Source organism: Polistes dominula, unplaced genomic scaffold (genome assembly GCF_049000335.1).
Source record: "Polistes dominula isolate Pdom_NZ unplaced genomic scaffold, Pdom_raw_medaka contig_33, whole genome shotgun sequence".
NCBI classification, from domain to species: Eukaryota; Metazoa; Arthropoda; class Insecta; order Hymenoptera; family Vespidae; genus Polistes; species Polistes dominula.
Genome location: NW_028300998.1, coordinates 2958630 through 2974313, shown reverse-complemented (window position 1 = coordinate 2974313; position 15684 = coordinate 2958630). Strand labels below are relative to the sequence as shown.

At 25.6% G+C, this 15684-nt stretch overlaps 3 protein-coding genes across 12 annotated transcripts; 1 reads left to right on the top strand and 2 right to left on the bottom strand.

Moving 5' to 3' along the window:
• Nucleotides 1-170: 170 nt before the first annotated feature.
• On the bottom strand, nucleotides 171-4271 carry Zyx (lipoma-preferred partner zyxin). Of its 5 annotated transcripts, none has more exons than XM_089173515.1 (6): nucleotides 3850-4271; nucleotides 2471-2609; nucleotides 1808-2294; nucleotides 1391-1728; nucleotides 893-1308; nucleotides 171-801 (listed from the first exon to the last, which is right to left on the bottom strand). In XM_089173515.1, coding segments are annotated over exons 1-6 (1635 nt in total). In that variant the 5' UTR covers nucleotides 3852-4271; the 3' UTR covers nucleotides 171-548. The 5 variants fall into 5 exon arrangements, with proteins under 5 accessions (XP_089029641.1, XP_015186312.2, XP_015186314.1 ...); XM_015330826.2 differs by having other exon boundaries at nucleotides 1808-2270; nucleotides 3850-4270; XM_015330828.2 differs by having other exon boundaries at nucleotides 2382-2609; nucleotides 3850-4266.
• Mvl (solute carrier family member malvolio) lies at nucleotides 3295-11828 on the top strand. 6 transcript variants are annotated; one of them, XR_016176913.1, is made up of 14 exons: nucleotides 5889-6286; nucleotides 7695-7882; nucleotides 8014-8136; nucleotides 8225-8451; nucleotides 8657-8795; nucleotides 8893-9048; nucleotides 9123-9281; nucleotides 9373-9423; nucleotides 9502-9884; nucleotides 9978-10185; nucleotides 10267-10337; nucleotides 11117-11285; nucleotides 11561-11606; nucleotides 11712-11828. XR_016176913.1 is itself a non-coding variant. In XM_089173514.1 (12 exons), the coding sequence occupies exons 2-12, from the start codon at nucleotides 7715-7717 to the stop codon at nucleotides 11776-11778; spliced, it is 1752 nt and encodes a 583-aa protein (XP_089029640.1). In that variant the 5' UTR covers nucleotides 3295-3434; nucleotides 7695-7714; the 3' UTR covers nucleotides 11779-11828. The 6 variants fall into 6 exon arrangements, 4 of the variants coding, with proteins under 4 accessions (XP_089029640.1, XP_015186307.1, XP_089029639.1 ...); XR_016176914.1 differs by lacking the exon at nucleotides 11561-11606; XM_089173514.1 differs by lacking the exons at nucleotides 5889-6286; nucleotides 11117-11285; nucleotides 11561-11606 and adding an exon at nucleotides 3295-3434.
• Nucleotides 11699-15527, bottom strand: LOC107071639 (prostatic acid phosphatase). The gene is given in 8 exon segments (XM_015330796.2): nucleotides 11699-13428; nucleotides 13506-13686; nucleotides 13811-14022; nucleotides 14112-14235; nucleotides 14314-14480; nucleotides 14483-14735; nucleotides 14859-14957; nucleotides 15137-15527. Coding segments are annotated over 8 exon segments (1257 nt in total). The 5' UTR covers nucleotides 15233-15527; the 3' UTR covers nucleotides 11699-13303.
• Between the last annotated feature and the right edge of the window lie 157 nt (nucleotides 15528-15684).

Sequence of the window (15684 nt, the reverse complement as noted above, 5' to 3'; positions counted from 1 at the left end):
AATATAAAGTAATAAATCAGGCTAGTAACTTACAAATAGATCACAATATTTAATATATTTATGAATATCTTTTTTCTAATAATGGAACTTTTTAAATGGCACAATCCTTTATTTTAATGTTGAAACAAGTGCCTAATAAAAAAAAAGCTTTATATTAATAGAAACTGATATTCCTCTTTAATGTTATTTATTATATATCTTTTTTTTTTCGATAATACGTTAGTTACTTGCAATTACAATTATCACATATAAAGTTTTAAAATCGGCAGTTTGATAAGAATATTTTTATGAATATAATTTTAACATTTTAAAATAGTACAAATATTCGTTATGTTATAGATTTCAGTCACAAAACCTAAAATTATTTACGACGTGCTACTATTAACGTGACTATATATATATTTGCTATGTGATAAGTAAGTTATAAATTTAATTCTGACCTCTTTAAACAATAGATAGAAATAGTATATTGAAATGTTTGAAGTATTAATCAAACATATAGTATATGAATATGAAAATCTAATTGTAAAATCAAATTTCAGCAAAATTTATAATTCGGTAGTCATATGAGATGTTAATGCTTGTACACGACTTGCATTACAACTTTTACAAAGCACATGATCATCTAGAGGATAACAGCCATGACCTTCTAAATCAGAAGATAGTATCAAACCACAATCTTCACATTTGTAACACTGAATATGAAAACTGCGATCTAGAGCAACAACTCGTATTGTTTCTTCTTGCCCAGGTTCCGGCATGATGGGTAATTTACACACACAACAACGAGGTGCAAATTTTCTATTAAAAAAATTCATATCTTTAGTAACATTATAATTAAAGCAAAAAAAAAAAAAATTAAAATTTTTATTTTTGTTTACAGTTAACTTACTTGTGAAAACATTGAATACAGTGTATTTGATTTGTAGCATCTACTGTAAAAGGTATACCATCCAAACTTTGCCCACAAACTACACACGTAAAACATGATGGATGATAAGGTTTCCCTGTAGCTCTTAATATTCTATCAAGAATTGGTCTAGTACACACGCAACACTTTTCTAAAGTGTTTAAATAATCTTCTTCGCAATAAGGTTTGCCTTCTAATGAATAAAAAGGTTTACCCTGTAGATTGACTTTACAAACATAGCAACAGAAACAATTTATGTGAAAAACTTTATCCATTGCAGAACAGCCTGTACCCTCTCCTTCGACTTTACATCCACACTGTGCACAAATACCATATATATCACTTTCTTCGCTATTATCGGACATTCCTTGAACTAATAAATCAGTTAAAACATCGACCTATAAAAAACAATAATTCATTTGAAATCAATGTCTAATATATGTGAATATTAGCAAAACCTATTATAATTTTTCAATTTACTTCTTTCACAGGAGATACTTTTCCCTGTGGTTGAGTAGAAGTAGCAGATCCATATCCAGAATACATTGAATAATTGCAAGATAGTTGAGATGGTGGTCTAGGATTAATAGGTTCATATATAGACTCATATGTTGAGCTAGATTGAGAACTTGGACCATAAATATCATTAGGATAATTTCCAGCAGGAAAATCAGTTTGATAAGTTGCACGTCTTAATTCGCTGTAACTGGATGAGACAGGACTAGGTGGTGGTGGTAATTCTTCGGGAGGTGGAGGAAATGAATTTCCTGGAATGCAAGCAACATATTCTGAAGGTTCAGGTGGTGGTGGTAAATCATCTATAAAAGACAATTCAATCATATTATTAAATAAATCTATACTTTCCATTAAAAACTAAATATATATTATTAATTTTACCATTGGTATGAGAAGATGGAATATTACTGTAAGTATTCTCCGATTTTGGGTTCCATTGTATATTACTGTAAATGATATCTTTTTCTGTTTTTTTTTGTGTAGAAACAGAAATAGGCGATGGAGATTCAACATTACTATATACTGCACTATTTGTAGCTCTATCATTACGATCTTCCACTGGTACTTGAGGAGCTGGTAAATTTCCAACATTTGAATAATAATTTTTCTCATCATATCCATATTTAGGTTCAAACTTTTCCTTTGTTTGATGTACGTAGAAATTTTCATTATTTTGATATAGTTTTACATTCTCTTTTCCATTGGTCATTGTGGGTATATTAAAATCATTTTTTTCCATATTCATTGGTACATATGGAGAAGGTGAATTCATGTATAGGTTTGTAGATTTTTCATTTATTCCAGTATTATTGAGTACAGTACTATATGATGGCATTGGTGCTGCCTTTATTGAATAACTTTGCGGTATCTATTAAAAAATATTAATGACAACTTATAAAACCATCATATTGATTATAAATATATAAATGTAACAACATATATAATAACATTTTACCATTGGTTGTCCCAATTCAAGACGGCGTATAAATAATCGTTTATTAATATTATATCATTTCCTATCATAAAAAAGAATAATATACTGACCTGGGGTTGACATTTTTTTGGTTTGGGTGGAACAGCAGGGCCAACTTTCTTCCCGGATTTAACTTTGATTGTATTATCACCATGATTGATTTGCAAGTTTGCAATATGTTGCTCTAAATTATTGGTATTAGACATTTTCCTGTAAATTAAAAAAATAAATATTTCAAAAAAAAAAATAAATCTAAAAGAATAATGTACTAGAGAAAAAAGAAAATTATTTGGTGAGATATATTTAATGAAACGATTTTTGTGGTACATGTAAACATAAATATATATGGATTATACAAAAATTTGTTGTATCCATAAGATTATTTGGTCAGTACAAGATATACTTATAAATAATTAAAAAAACTATTATACTTATCAGTATAAGTAATTCATTCTCGTATAAGTTTTTACGTTTTTACAACAAAGTAACTGACCTTCTAGATATAAGATATTGAATTTGTATAAGTAATCGACTTGACAGGCGTAATATTTTGACTTGTATGGTATTAAATCCCTTATCAGAGAAAATTATCTTTTTAATAGTACTTTATATTTATCTGCTAAAAGCATAGATTTCAAATGTGTTCATTCCACTATGGAGCTTGTACCACTGAAGAAAAATGTCAACTTACCCGGTGAGCTAAAAAAGTATATTTAAAAAAGAATTAGAACCAATATGTTATTGTTAAATTGAAAAATATTTTATTGTTCGTAAAATTTGCTGCTTCACTACAGTCACTTTGATCGGCTGATTCACACTGCCTTATCTCGTAACCTCAGGAATTCTTTTACGATGATTCTTGTATTACCCGAAATTCAAAACTCTTGTGGCTCTGCTTGTACCACACCCAAGGTCGAGGATTAAGCTATTAGCCGTATGACTAGAGATATTTCGTTCTTATCAATACAAATCGTAAATTCTTTTTATGAGAGCTTACTGATATATTTCTATGATAGTTCTACATAGATAACAAAGGTAGACAAAATTTATACAAATGTTTTTTATATCTATTTTCACTTTATTCTTTAAAGTGTATTATCTTGCTCCTAGGGATTTGATCACCTGCATGATTGCACACACTGCACATTGACACATACCACACGTCAGACTTACTGAGAAACGTCATTAAACTTATCAGCTATTTTACTTGAAATTAGATATCTGACATGTTTCGATAGATTAAAAACATTAACTTATTCTTTTTCTATTTGCACGAGTCTACGAAAAGTTCAGTCAATGCATGAATGTACGAACAAAAGTGTTTCAATTTATGACGTCCCGACAGATGACGCTCGTAAGCAACATTTTCAAAGTGTGTCTGGAGGGTTGCATTCATACAGGCGCGCATTTTTATAATAATTATAAAGAAAGTAAACAATAAAACACTTACATTGTCCGTTTCCTTTCCCCACTACATCCCGGTTTCGTTTTCCTACTATATCACCGCGTTTCATTTTTTCAAGTCACACCCATCTAAAGAAGTTTTCACTTCAAAAAGCGAACGGAAATTCATGGTAACCGCAACGAAATGAGGAAACGGCTACGGTATTAAAAAGAGAAAACGAGACAAACATACGTACATCTATAGGATTTAGCTTGCAAGAGAATGAGATAGAAGACAGTATGCATTTGTTTCGTATTTCAATTTACGAGTCTACAAAAAATTCGGTCAATGCACGAATGTACGAAAAAAATATTGGTCGGTTTCTATTTTACCGATCAGTCGGTAATAGTATATTACTGATTTTCAGATCATCAGTAACAGTAACAAAGACAATAGATTCATATACGTATTTTGGATTATCGCGATTATAATAGATTAATCTTTTTTTTCAAATGTTATAAAATACTTAATAAAATTTCCAGTTCTTAAATGAAATTGAAAATTGCACATTTTAAGATTTAATTTATGTAAATAAAGGTAGCAATAAGAGTAATCTAATGAGATTACTCTTAAAACGCCAGAAATGCAATAATGTTGTTATCAAAGCCATAAGTCAAATGTGCTATAATTAAATTATCAATACATTTTTATACCTTATTATATTAATATACTATTATGGTGTTCGTTGTTCTATAAATTATGGTTAAATTTAATATACGTTCGATTATTCTTAACAAAGATTTTAGACATTCGTGAAGTGATATTTATTTATTACTTTAATATATTAATAATGTATATAAAAATGTAAAAGATCACTGGAAACTTCAGAAAATAATACATTGTAATTACAGAAAGAATTGAGATCCTATTTTTAGATCGTATACAAATACGTTCACAATAATACAACGATGGTATGTAATAATAATTTAAAATAATGATACAATATTAGAATATACAATAAATAGTGCCCACCTTAACAGTTTAAATTTTTTTTCAGTGAAAACCTTTTTTTTTGTCCTTCGTTATGATCAATTGATGACATTAATCAATCACGTAAATGCTTAAGATAATTTTTTTTAATGTTATCCACAATGTCTATGCCGCACGATGCACGTTTTAGAATCAGATTAGATATAAAGTTAATAAATCGAAATAATAAACAGTACAAGTATATCGCAATATTTTTTTTATCATCTTCGAGAAGAGATTCATTCAAGATTATTTCAGGGAAATAAGCCTACTAAATAATATCAAGTAGCGATATATTATCAAGGGAAAGATATGGGCTTTATATCTTTTTTTATATTCAACAAGTGAAACTTTGTATTTATACAAATATTTTTTCATTTATTATACAATAATTATAAAGAGAGAATATAAATTATGAATAATTTAATTATTATAAAACATGAAATCTGTGCATCACGTGAAACAATTTATGCAATACTATTACATAAGGAACATCATAAAATATTAAATGATATTTTTAGTAGATATTTTATCAAAGATAATTTTGTAGTTATTTTCAAAACTCTATCTAATATTCATAAATCTTATCATAGTCATACATTATTTTTATGATTCTTAAGCTTTTACGAAATATTACAAAGTTGTACTATAAAAAAATATTAATGTAATAATCAATGATGATTATCGATATACTTATCAGCTAAATAAATCATGACATCATATTTAAGAAACAGAGATACAAGATTTTATTAGATCGTGTATATATCTATAACGATAAGGTTATTGACTGATAGATATATCTTATTTTTTCTTTGTTTCTTTGTTATGAGTAATAGCTATAAGAACCACTTAAATAATTAAACATTAATAATATATATATAAACTAATATACATTTAAAGCTTATCTTATAATACTTTTTAGCATATCACTTATACATAAGTATATTTACCTAATCAAACACTGTATAATCTATTGTATTATTGATTAACAAATTAAGGATTATTTCAAGAACTCATAGAAACGATAATAACGAATAATATTTCATTTCAAAATGGTCTTTTTTATGACTAGAAAATAACAAATTTCTTTTGTAATTTTGATGACGCATAAATACGTGCGTATACGATGCTGTAAAATACAAAGCGTAGGAGGAAAGAAATCATTGACTGTCGGGAATCCCGGACATGTGTCTCATGTGGTATTATAACGTTATGTATACTTTATTTAATGTAAGAAACCGAGCTTTGAATAGACTTATTTTTACGTTACTTCTCATATCAATTTTACGTGTAGATCTGTTAAGAATTTATAGATAATACTTTTGTGTTAGAAGATAAATAAAAAAAAAAAAGAAAACAAAAAATATATACTCGTAATTCGGTAGTTTTTTTTTTACATTTAATTCTACTTTTTTTTTTTTTTTAATTAATCTCGATCATAATCAATGATTTCTTGAATTTCCAAGGATGAACAGTAAGTAATATGGTTTATTCTTTTTTTCTAAGATTATAGAAATTCAATAAGGATCTCTCACGTTCGTTTTTTATTCTATCCGTTAACAATCTAATATGTCTACACACACACACACACACATATATACACATATTACTTTAGCCTACTTGCGTTTATAGCAATCGTCAAATTACGCACAAATCATTTCTAATTCTCTATCACATAATTTCTGTCTAAGTTTTCTTGGAATTCTTGTTATTCCTGTTGCTTCCAAATAAAACTGGGTAAGTAGAATAAATTACATAATTGACATTTTAATTTTCTTTACCAATAAACATGCACTATATTAATCAACATACATTTCTTCTGGGTTATTCCGTAATCATATTTATGATAATACTTTTTAATAAATGGCATTAGTCAGATCATTCACGCAAACAGGACGGCCCCACCATATCGTTTTAGGAAACCCGCCGCGTAGTTAATTTCGTAGTGTTATTTCCTACAGTGATTCTCAACTGTTTTCTTTTTTTGTGGATTATTTAAAATATCGTTTTAGTGAAATGAATTAACAATGGCAACGAAATTATATAATATATATAATTAGTTTGTTTGATAACGCAAACACTTGACAAAAATGTTTTCAAATTTCTTTTTATAGATAATAACCTTATCATCAGGATTAAAATATCATATTTTTAAAGATGAGATTGTGATATCACGTGATCAAATATTTTTTGAGAATAGAAAAATAGCACAGTAAATTTTAAATAATTATAAATCTTAAAAGAGTTTTATTATTGTTTAGAAAATACATATATATATATATTTCGTAATAGCAATTTCAGAATACATTCTGAAAGATAGAATTTCCTATGTTTCCAATTTTTTTATCTCTCTTTGAAAAAGCGCGCGCATGCATAACATACGCAAGTTACGAATAATGATGTTCAAGGGTTAGTTTTAATCAGAACTTCGTCGAGTTCGGTTGTGGAGCTCACTTTTTCTTCAGTTATATATATATTCTTTTTATTTAAGTTCCTTTCAATATTTTTCACTTTAGTTTATCTTTTCATTTTACATTATTTTAATAAATACGATTATTTAATAGAAATTATGTGACTTTTATATCTTGTTATTTTTTTTCTTCGAGTTTAACAAGATATTGTTGTTCCTTATGAATATGAATTATTTTTAACAAACAATAGAATACAACTGATTGACTTTTTCATCGAATTTTGTTCGTTTACGTTCGTCATAATTGCATTGGATCATTAAAAAGAACAATCGTTAGTATGTCTACGTCTATATCTATACATATGATATGAAATTATTTTCTGGGAAAAGAATTTTTTTCTTTTAATAATTATATGCTATTGTTTTGATCACAATTATATGTATGTTAAGAAATCATTAAATGAAATTATAGAGACTCCTAAAAAATATACCATGCCAAAAAATCATGATACTCATAATGAGGAGACGTCTAATGTATCCCATCAACGTATGGAAAAAATCCAAAATAATGCTAAAGCCACGGAAAACACGTCTTTGTCCCCTACTACAAATCAAACCTACTTCGCTAATGAAATGATACAAATACCTGAAATAGAAGGAGTACGTATATTTATTTATTTATTTTTTCTTAAAATATTTATTATTTTGGTTTCTATACTTAATGAATTTATGTGGTAGATAATGTATTATAATTATATATCATATAAATTAAAGATTTGATTTTTTTGCAGACTGGTTTTAGCTTCAGAAAATTATGGGCTTTTACGGGGCCTGGATTTTTAATGTCAATCGCATATTTGGATCCTGGTAACATAGAATCTGATTTGCAGTCTGGTACAATTGCCAACTATAAGGTATATATTGTTTTGATATTTACTAATGTTTTAATACAATGTGTTAAAATTATTTATGTACTATTGATATTTAATATGTATTTTATAGTTATTATGGGTTCTATTAAGTTCTACGATATTGGGACTTGTTATGCAAAGACTCAGCGCACGTTTAGGCGTGGTTACTGGATTACATTTAGCTGAAATGTGTTATAGACAATATAAAAAAATACCTCGGCTTATTTTATGGATAATGATAGAAATAGCTATTATAGGTAGTGACATGCAAGAAGTAATAGGAACAGCTATTGCCTTATATTTGTTATCATACGGAAAGTAAGTTATTATTATTAAGAAATTGTACTTTAAAATTTCTATATATAAATATTAAATTATCGTATGTCACTAAATTTAATATTTTTAAAGATACTCGAAATAACACAGAGTTTTTATCAAAAATATTAAATTTAAAAATTTTACTTTATTCTGCAGTATAAAAATAAAAAAATTTATAATTATAATTGTATATTATGTATTTTAGACTTCCTCTATGGGGTGGTGTACTTATCACAATAATTGACACATTTACATTTTTATTTTTGGATAAATATGGCTTACGAAAATTGGAATTTTTCTTTGGATTGCTAATTACTATTATGGGAGTTACTTTCGGTTATGAGGTAAAAGAAATTGGCAATATATTTTAAATGAAATAAACGTATTATTTTCTTTTGTTTATACATTTATTTATTAATCTATTGTTCTTCATATTTTCAGTATGTTATTTCAAAACCACCTCAAGATCAAGTTGTAGAAGGAATGTTTATACCATGGCTTATGCAATATGACAGTCAAACATTGCTTCAGGCTGTAGGAATTGTTGGTGCCGTTATAATGCCACATAATTTATATCTCCACAGTGCTCTTGTAAAGGTAAGGAAAAAGCAGTTTTCAAGATATTTTAATGATATTAATAATTAATAATATATGTCCCATGAATTTTTTAGTCAAGAGATGTAGACCGAAGACAACCTGCCAAAGTTAGAGATGCGAATTTGTATTATTTTATTGAAGCTAGTATCGCACTTCTTGTTTCATTCATTATTAACGTATTTGTGGTTTCTGTTTTTGCACACGGTCTTTTCGATAAAACCAATCAAGATGTTGTAAGTTTTCAATTACAATTGTTATTCACTTGTTCTTATTGAAATTCTTAAAGTGAAATTTAATCAATGCTTTTATTTTGTTTAATTTTAGTATGATACTTGTAAGACAAGTGACATTCAAATAGATGATAATTTATTTCCAGTAAGTAAAATTATAATAATTATATATTGATATGAATATTTCTTTCGATACAATAATATGAAATTGTCTTCTTTTTAGAGAAATAATGAAACATTTGAAGCAGATTTATACAAGGGTGGAATATTTCTTGGTTGTTCATTTGGTATGGCAGCAATGTATATATGGGCTGTTGGTATCTTAGCTGCTGGTCAATCTTCTACAATGACTGGAACTTATGCAGGCCAATTTGCAATGGAAGGTTTTTTAAATTTAAAATGGGCCCGATGGAAGCGAGTACTTTTTACTCGGACAATTGCTATTGTCCCTACATTCTTAGTAGCATTTTATGCCGATATACAAAACATGACTGGCATGAATGATACTTTAAATGCTGTTATGAGTCTGCAGTTACCCTTTGCTACCTTACCAACATTAGCCTTTACTAGTAATCCACAAATAATGGGAGAATTTACAAATGGAATGTATGTTTTTTTTTTTTAATTAATTTAATATAATATTAATATTTGTAATATTTATATATATATACATTACATAAGGTTTTTCTTTTATTACAGAGCAAATAAAATTGTTGCCACTGCTTTATCTGCAGTAGTGATAATAATAAATATTTATTTTGTAATAGATAATGTAGAAAAACTTCCTCATCATTGGGCGATATGGTTAGGTATTTCTATATTAGCGATTTTATACCTATTATTCTGTATATATTTAATAATTCATATGGCCGTAAATATGGGAGCAAACACCCTCAGTAATTATTGGGTATGTGTATCATTATACCACATATATAAATCTTTGATTATTATTTAAATATTATATTGTTTTAATATATTTACATTTTAGTTTGTTAGGAAATATATTAGTGGACCCGTTGATAATAACTTTGGCCTAACCAATCCTGCAATATATGCAAGGTAAGGTATAGAACATAATATTTTAAAATGATGCCAAAATAATAATTTATTTTAATAATTAAGTCATTTTTATATAAAATCAAATTGTACATATGCTTTTAAAATGTAATTATAATTTTGTGTCTGTATAATACAATTTTATTACATTTGATATACAAATAAAAAATATTGCTTAATTGCATGTAAAAGCTTTTGCAGTTAACAAATACTAATATTTAACAATTAAAATTTAAGGGAAATGTACAATGTTGAATAATGCAATTATTAATATCTATAAAATTGTTATAATAATAGAAGAATATAAAATTTTATTTCAATGTGCCTTATAATAAAATAAATTTAATCTTATATAATTATAAACTTGTACAATGGTGAAGGTTATTTGCTATTAATATTTTTTAAAGAAATGAGATTTATATTAATTTTATAGTCATTATTTTAACTCGTAAAAAATGTATGCTTATTTGTTTAATACAAAATTTATTTTTTTAATGGCGTTAAATATACGTAAAAAAAATTGTTTTTAAAATTAATACTAATGCTAATGTAAATAAACACAAATTTAATACGATTTCCTATATGTTTATTAATCCTATTATTTATACCTTTTGCACATTGTTCATTAAAATCCCTTTTAATGTGTATATTATACATACATACTAACATATCATTATAATATTAATTATTATTGATTATACTGAAGTAAATTATTCGTTATTGTTGTTAATAAGAAAAATGTTTGAAAAATTTGACATTTGTGTTTGTGTTTTTAATCTCAGTTTCTTCAATACGTCGGAAACATCATTAAGTACCTAGTTATACAAGTGTAATCAACTGTATGCAATGCAACGATTTTATAATTGACATGTATCTCATATTCATCAAATATGAATATCATTTCCAAAACTATGCTTTTATTATTATGATGTCAGCATGACATTGTAAATGGTACGTATATGTAAGAAATTATAATCACATACAAGTCATTTATATTAAACCATATTTATTATCAAAAAAGATAAATACCATCGTATAAAACATAACATTCATAAAACATGATATTTCTTATATATATATATATATATATGTATAAAAACTTTAATATGTAAGATGTTATTCTTGTTGTCTATTTGTATTTTGTTCTTGCCAAAAATGTGTGTATGTAAGCAAAGTAATTAACCAAATATTATTTTTATTGCATGCAAATTTTTAACCACCGAAAGTATGGGTTTGCAACGTTGATTTTATTTTCTATTTACAATGATAAAGGTACGAATAATGAAATAAAAAGAATCCAATATTTTTGAATACACATAAATTATATATTTTATATTCATTTCATATTTCTTTAATAATAAAAATACTTCATTTTAGGACAAATCCGGCATTTACAATACAAGAGGGATTAGGTGGAAGCTTTACATCACTATCAAATTTTTGATGATTATTAACAATAAATACTCTTATTTAATAAATTACTGTCAATCTTGAGTATAATATTTTTAAATGTTAATATTTTAAATATAATAATTTATTCTTTTTCTTTCTTCTACAGTGCAATATGCATTATACGCTTACAAAAGTAAATAAAATTTGATATTTCAATTACATATTTATATATATATATATATTGTCTTGTATAAAATTTTTTAAAAAAATTACTATTTTATTAATGCGTTATATATGCATAGATAGTATTAAAAATCAATTTAATTTGTACATAATACAAAAAGCAATCAATACTGTAACTAAAAATGACTATTTATATTGAAAGAACTTTTTCTTTTACACACAATACGTTTATTATACAAATAAAAAATTATTATGTATTTTGTAAATACACACGAGAAACTATATAATAATAATAATTATTATTATATATGTATATTTAAAAATTTGAGTATACTGTAATCTTCGCAATTTATTATTTATTATTCAAAGTAAGATATTTTAATTATATACCCTGAAAATTTTAGTCTTCGTTTGTATCATTTCATGTGAAATATTGATAAAAGTACAATATTTATTATTAAATATTGTATCAATAAGAAATAAAAAATTTCGAAATCAGCTTAAGTAACACAGCACTCATTAATTTTTTTAGTGATAATATCCACTGAAGTTTAACATACTTCAGTTATCCTTCTAATATTTATTACAATACATAAATTATGTATAGTCTATCATGTTGTCTTCAATAATCTCTTTTTTGGTATATAAATTACACATTTTCTGTATGCAAAAAAAGTGACATAAATAAAAAGAAATCTATATGAAAAAGAGAAATGTCAATCTTCCATTTAATTAATAATTAAATGCATATAAAATTTAACATGTATAAAAATGATTTGTGGTATCTTTAAAAGCATGGTAAATTCAGTTGTCACTTTTCTTGTTTACATGTGACATATAAATACGTTCAAAGAGAAATCATTATCTTTTTATGTACACAATTTCTTGATGCAAAGTTCATTACACATATTATTGTGTAATATTCTATATATAAGAAAAAACAGATTTTTTGGCTTAATATATATCGAAATTTGCATATTAACCCATTGACTGCCAGACATATTTAGAACATCTTGCCCTGGGTGCCAAAGTTTTATTATTTTAAAGAATACATGAAATTTTATAAAATATAATAATATTAAGTTACCGATATAATATTGTAATGGCATTTACAATAATTGATAATTAATGTTTTTTACACCATATAAATTTTTTTATTCATCCTTTTTAATAATTCCTAACTCAAATAACCATTTGTAATTAATCTAAAATTGCTTTGCACACTACGAGAAGACATCTCGTAGTTTGCAGTCAATGGGTTAAAAAATGAAAAAATTCATCAACTTTGATAAAACATTAATAATATATATCTATGGTATATAACTTATTTTTACTTTGGTGATATTAAATATTTTGTACCATAATATATAACTATAATCTCGTTTAGTTTATTTTTATATAGGATCTGTTGTTAATCTGAGGTAATACTGATTATGTGCACGTTTGTAATATCTGTAAACAACTCCAATTACTAATAAAATTAGACTAACTAGCATCAATATCGACGATGATAATATTGCTGAAATGGTAAGAATAGATTATTTTTTCATGAATTAATTATAAATATAATATTATTTAAATAAGAACTATACTTACCAATAACAGTTGTTACTTCGACATTATATGCACTCTTTTCATGTTTTACTGTACATTCTTTGTACCAGTCTTTTGGTATAACATCTTTAGTTAATTCAATAAATTTATTCAACGGACATAAAGCGCCGCAACCAGAAAGACTTAATAAATTTGGTTCTTCAGTAGTATTTTTGTATGAAATCTATAGAAAATTAAAAAATTATATATTATTTATATATATATATATAATATTTAGAACATTAAATGTTTAACTCTTTGATTTCTTTGTACTAATTAATTATAATATATTTATATAAAATTTATACCGTAACAAAATATTCTTTTTTAGAATTTAATCTCAATTCTATTAATATTGTGGCTGTATATGGAGGACAATGTGGATCAAATAAATTTAAAGTCATTAACATATTTGCCACGGTTTCATCATGAGCACTGTAAACCCAAACTTTTCTATCAGGAATCAAAGCATTTTTAGATTTTTTATCCATGTGATCTATCATTTCTCCAAGTAATAGACCTGTTAACCAAAAAGGAATAAAAAAATACATTTGCATTAATTATATAAATTTTCATTGTTCTTAAAGTTAATCAAAAAATATACTTTACCTATCTTCAATCTTTGTAATATTTTATTATACGCACTTATTGTAAAAAATTTTTCAGCGAGTGGTTTTAATTTATTTGGGAATACAGTTTTTGTCCATTCGGGTAAAGTTTTATTATATAAATTCTGCAATAAAAAATTTGTTAACATATGATGAACGATTGAAAAGAATTAGATTTGCTAAAAGTATTAAAATATAATTACTTCAATATATAACATATCATATAAATGTTCAATATCTTTTAAAGTATTAATGTTTGTTCCTGTTTTCTCTGTCAAATAATCATATAAATGTTTATTTTCTTTATTTATTTTTTTTATCTCCGGTGATTGTAATACTTTATCTCTTTCCAATAGATATTTTGGGCAGTTTTTTTTCCAGATAAAACGTTATCTTCTAATTCTGGTGTAGTATGTACTGGAATAGGCATCCAACGGATAGTATTCCATATTTGATTTCCTTTTGGTGGATACAAACCAGCTAAATTTGCTTCAGCTGACATTAATGTACGATCTACATCCGTACTTCGGATATAAATGTCATTAGGAAGATATTCGTCATTTAAAAGATGAGAATATCTATTTCTTAGCCATTGACCCAAATGTAAATGCTGATTTTTTCCTAGCTATATAAACATGTCAGAAATAGTATAATATTATAATAATATCAAAATAATGTAACTCATAAATATTTTAGATGTATAGAATATTCATTATTTATAATTAATTAATTAATTGTTTTTATTTACATTGGTTAATTGTCCAAAAGGTACTGGCCACAATGATTCATTTTTATATGGATCATTTGGATAAAGTTCAATAGGAGTCCGATCACCATGTCTATAAAGCTTTAAAAAACATAGTTATATAAGTATTATTAATCAAATAATGCAAATAAATAAATTATACCAAAAATATATACAAATGATAAGGTCAATCTAAAAATAAAATATATATATATATATTAATGTTTTTTAATGTGTATATATATACATATTAATTACACATATGTTTATTTTTTACTTACAACATTTGCAAAAATAACAGTTCCCAAATCAACACTGTTATTAGCAGAACACAATATTACAAGGTTCGTAAACACAATAAGCAATCTAGCGAACATGGTATTGATATTTTAATTTATTTGATATTAGATTAACTACGAATAATTTAACTATCAAATTAAATACACCATCTGTTAACGATTTGAAATAATTTGTCAAATATTATAATACTTTTCGAAGAAATTTCATACTCGAGCTTATGTCGAACGCTGTCAGTAAACTTTCAGTGATCATTGCGATCAAATAAAGTATTCTTATATAGTACCATACTCTAATCAGATAAAAACCATAGATTATTTAAGTATATATGTATATATATATATATCTTATCCATATAGTAAGTACGATATTACTACATACACAAAGGCTTCACACTTTTACTTTTAACATAGAAAAACAGTACAGAAGATATACGATCAATTTAAAATAAAATAACTGGTTTGCTTCTAGAGGGCATTGCACTGCTCCATTAACAATATAAAACAATCGACAAAATACGCTTTTTACAAGG

What these genes read in the sequence shown, in the direction of transcription:
- Zyx (XM_089173515.1), bottom strand. An exon ending in AAGTATCTCCTGTGAAAGAA is followed by an intron (nt 1,309 to 1,390) that starts GTAAATTGAAAA and finishes TGTTTTTTATAG; the next exon opens with GTCGATGTTTTAACTGATTT. An exon ending in TGTATTCAATGTTTTCACAA is followed by an intron (nt 802 to 892) that starts GTAAGTTAACTG and finishes TTTTTTTAATAG; the next exon opens with AAAATTTGCACCTCGTTGTT.
- Mvl (XM_015330821.2), top strand. An exon ending in GAGTTACTTTCGGTTATGAG is followed by an intron (nt 8,796 to 8,892) that starts GTAAAAGAAATT and finishes TCATATTTTCAG; the next exon opens with TATGTTATTTCAAAACCACC. An exon ending in AATCCTGCAATATATGCAAG is followed by an intron (nt 10,338 to 11,711) that starts GTAAGGTATAGA and finishes ACTTCATTTTAG; the next exon opens with GACAAATCCGGCATTTACAA.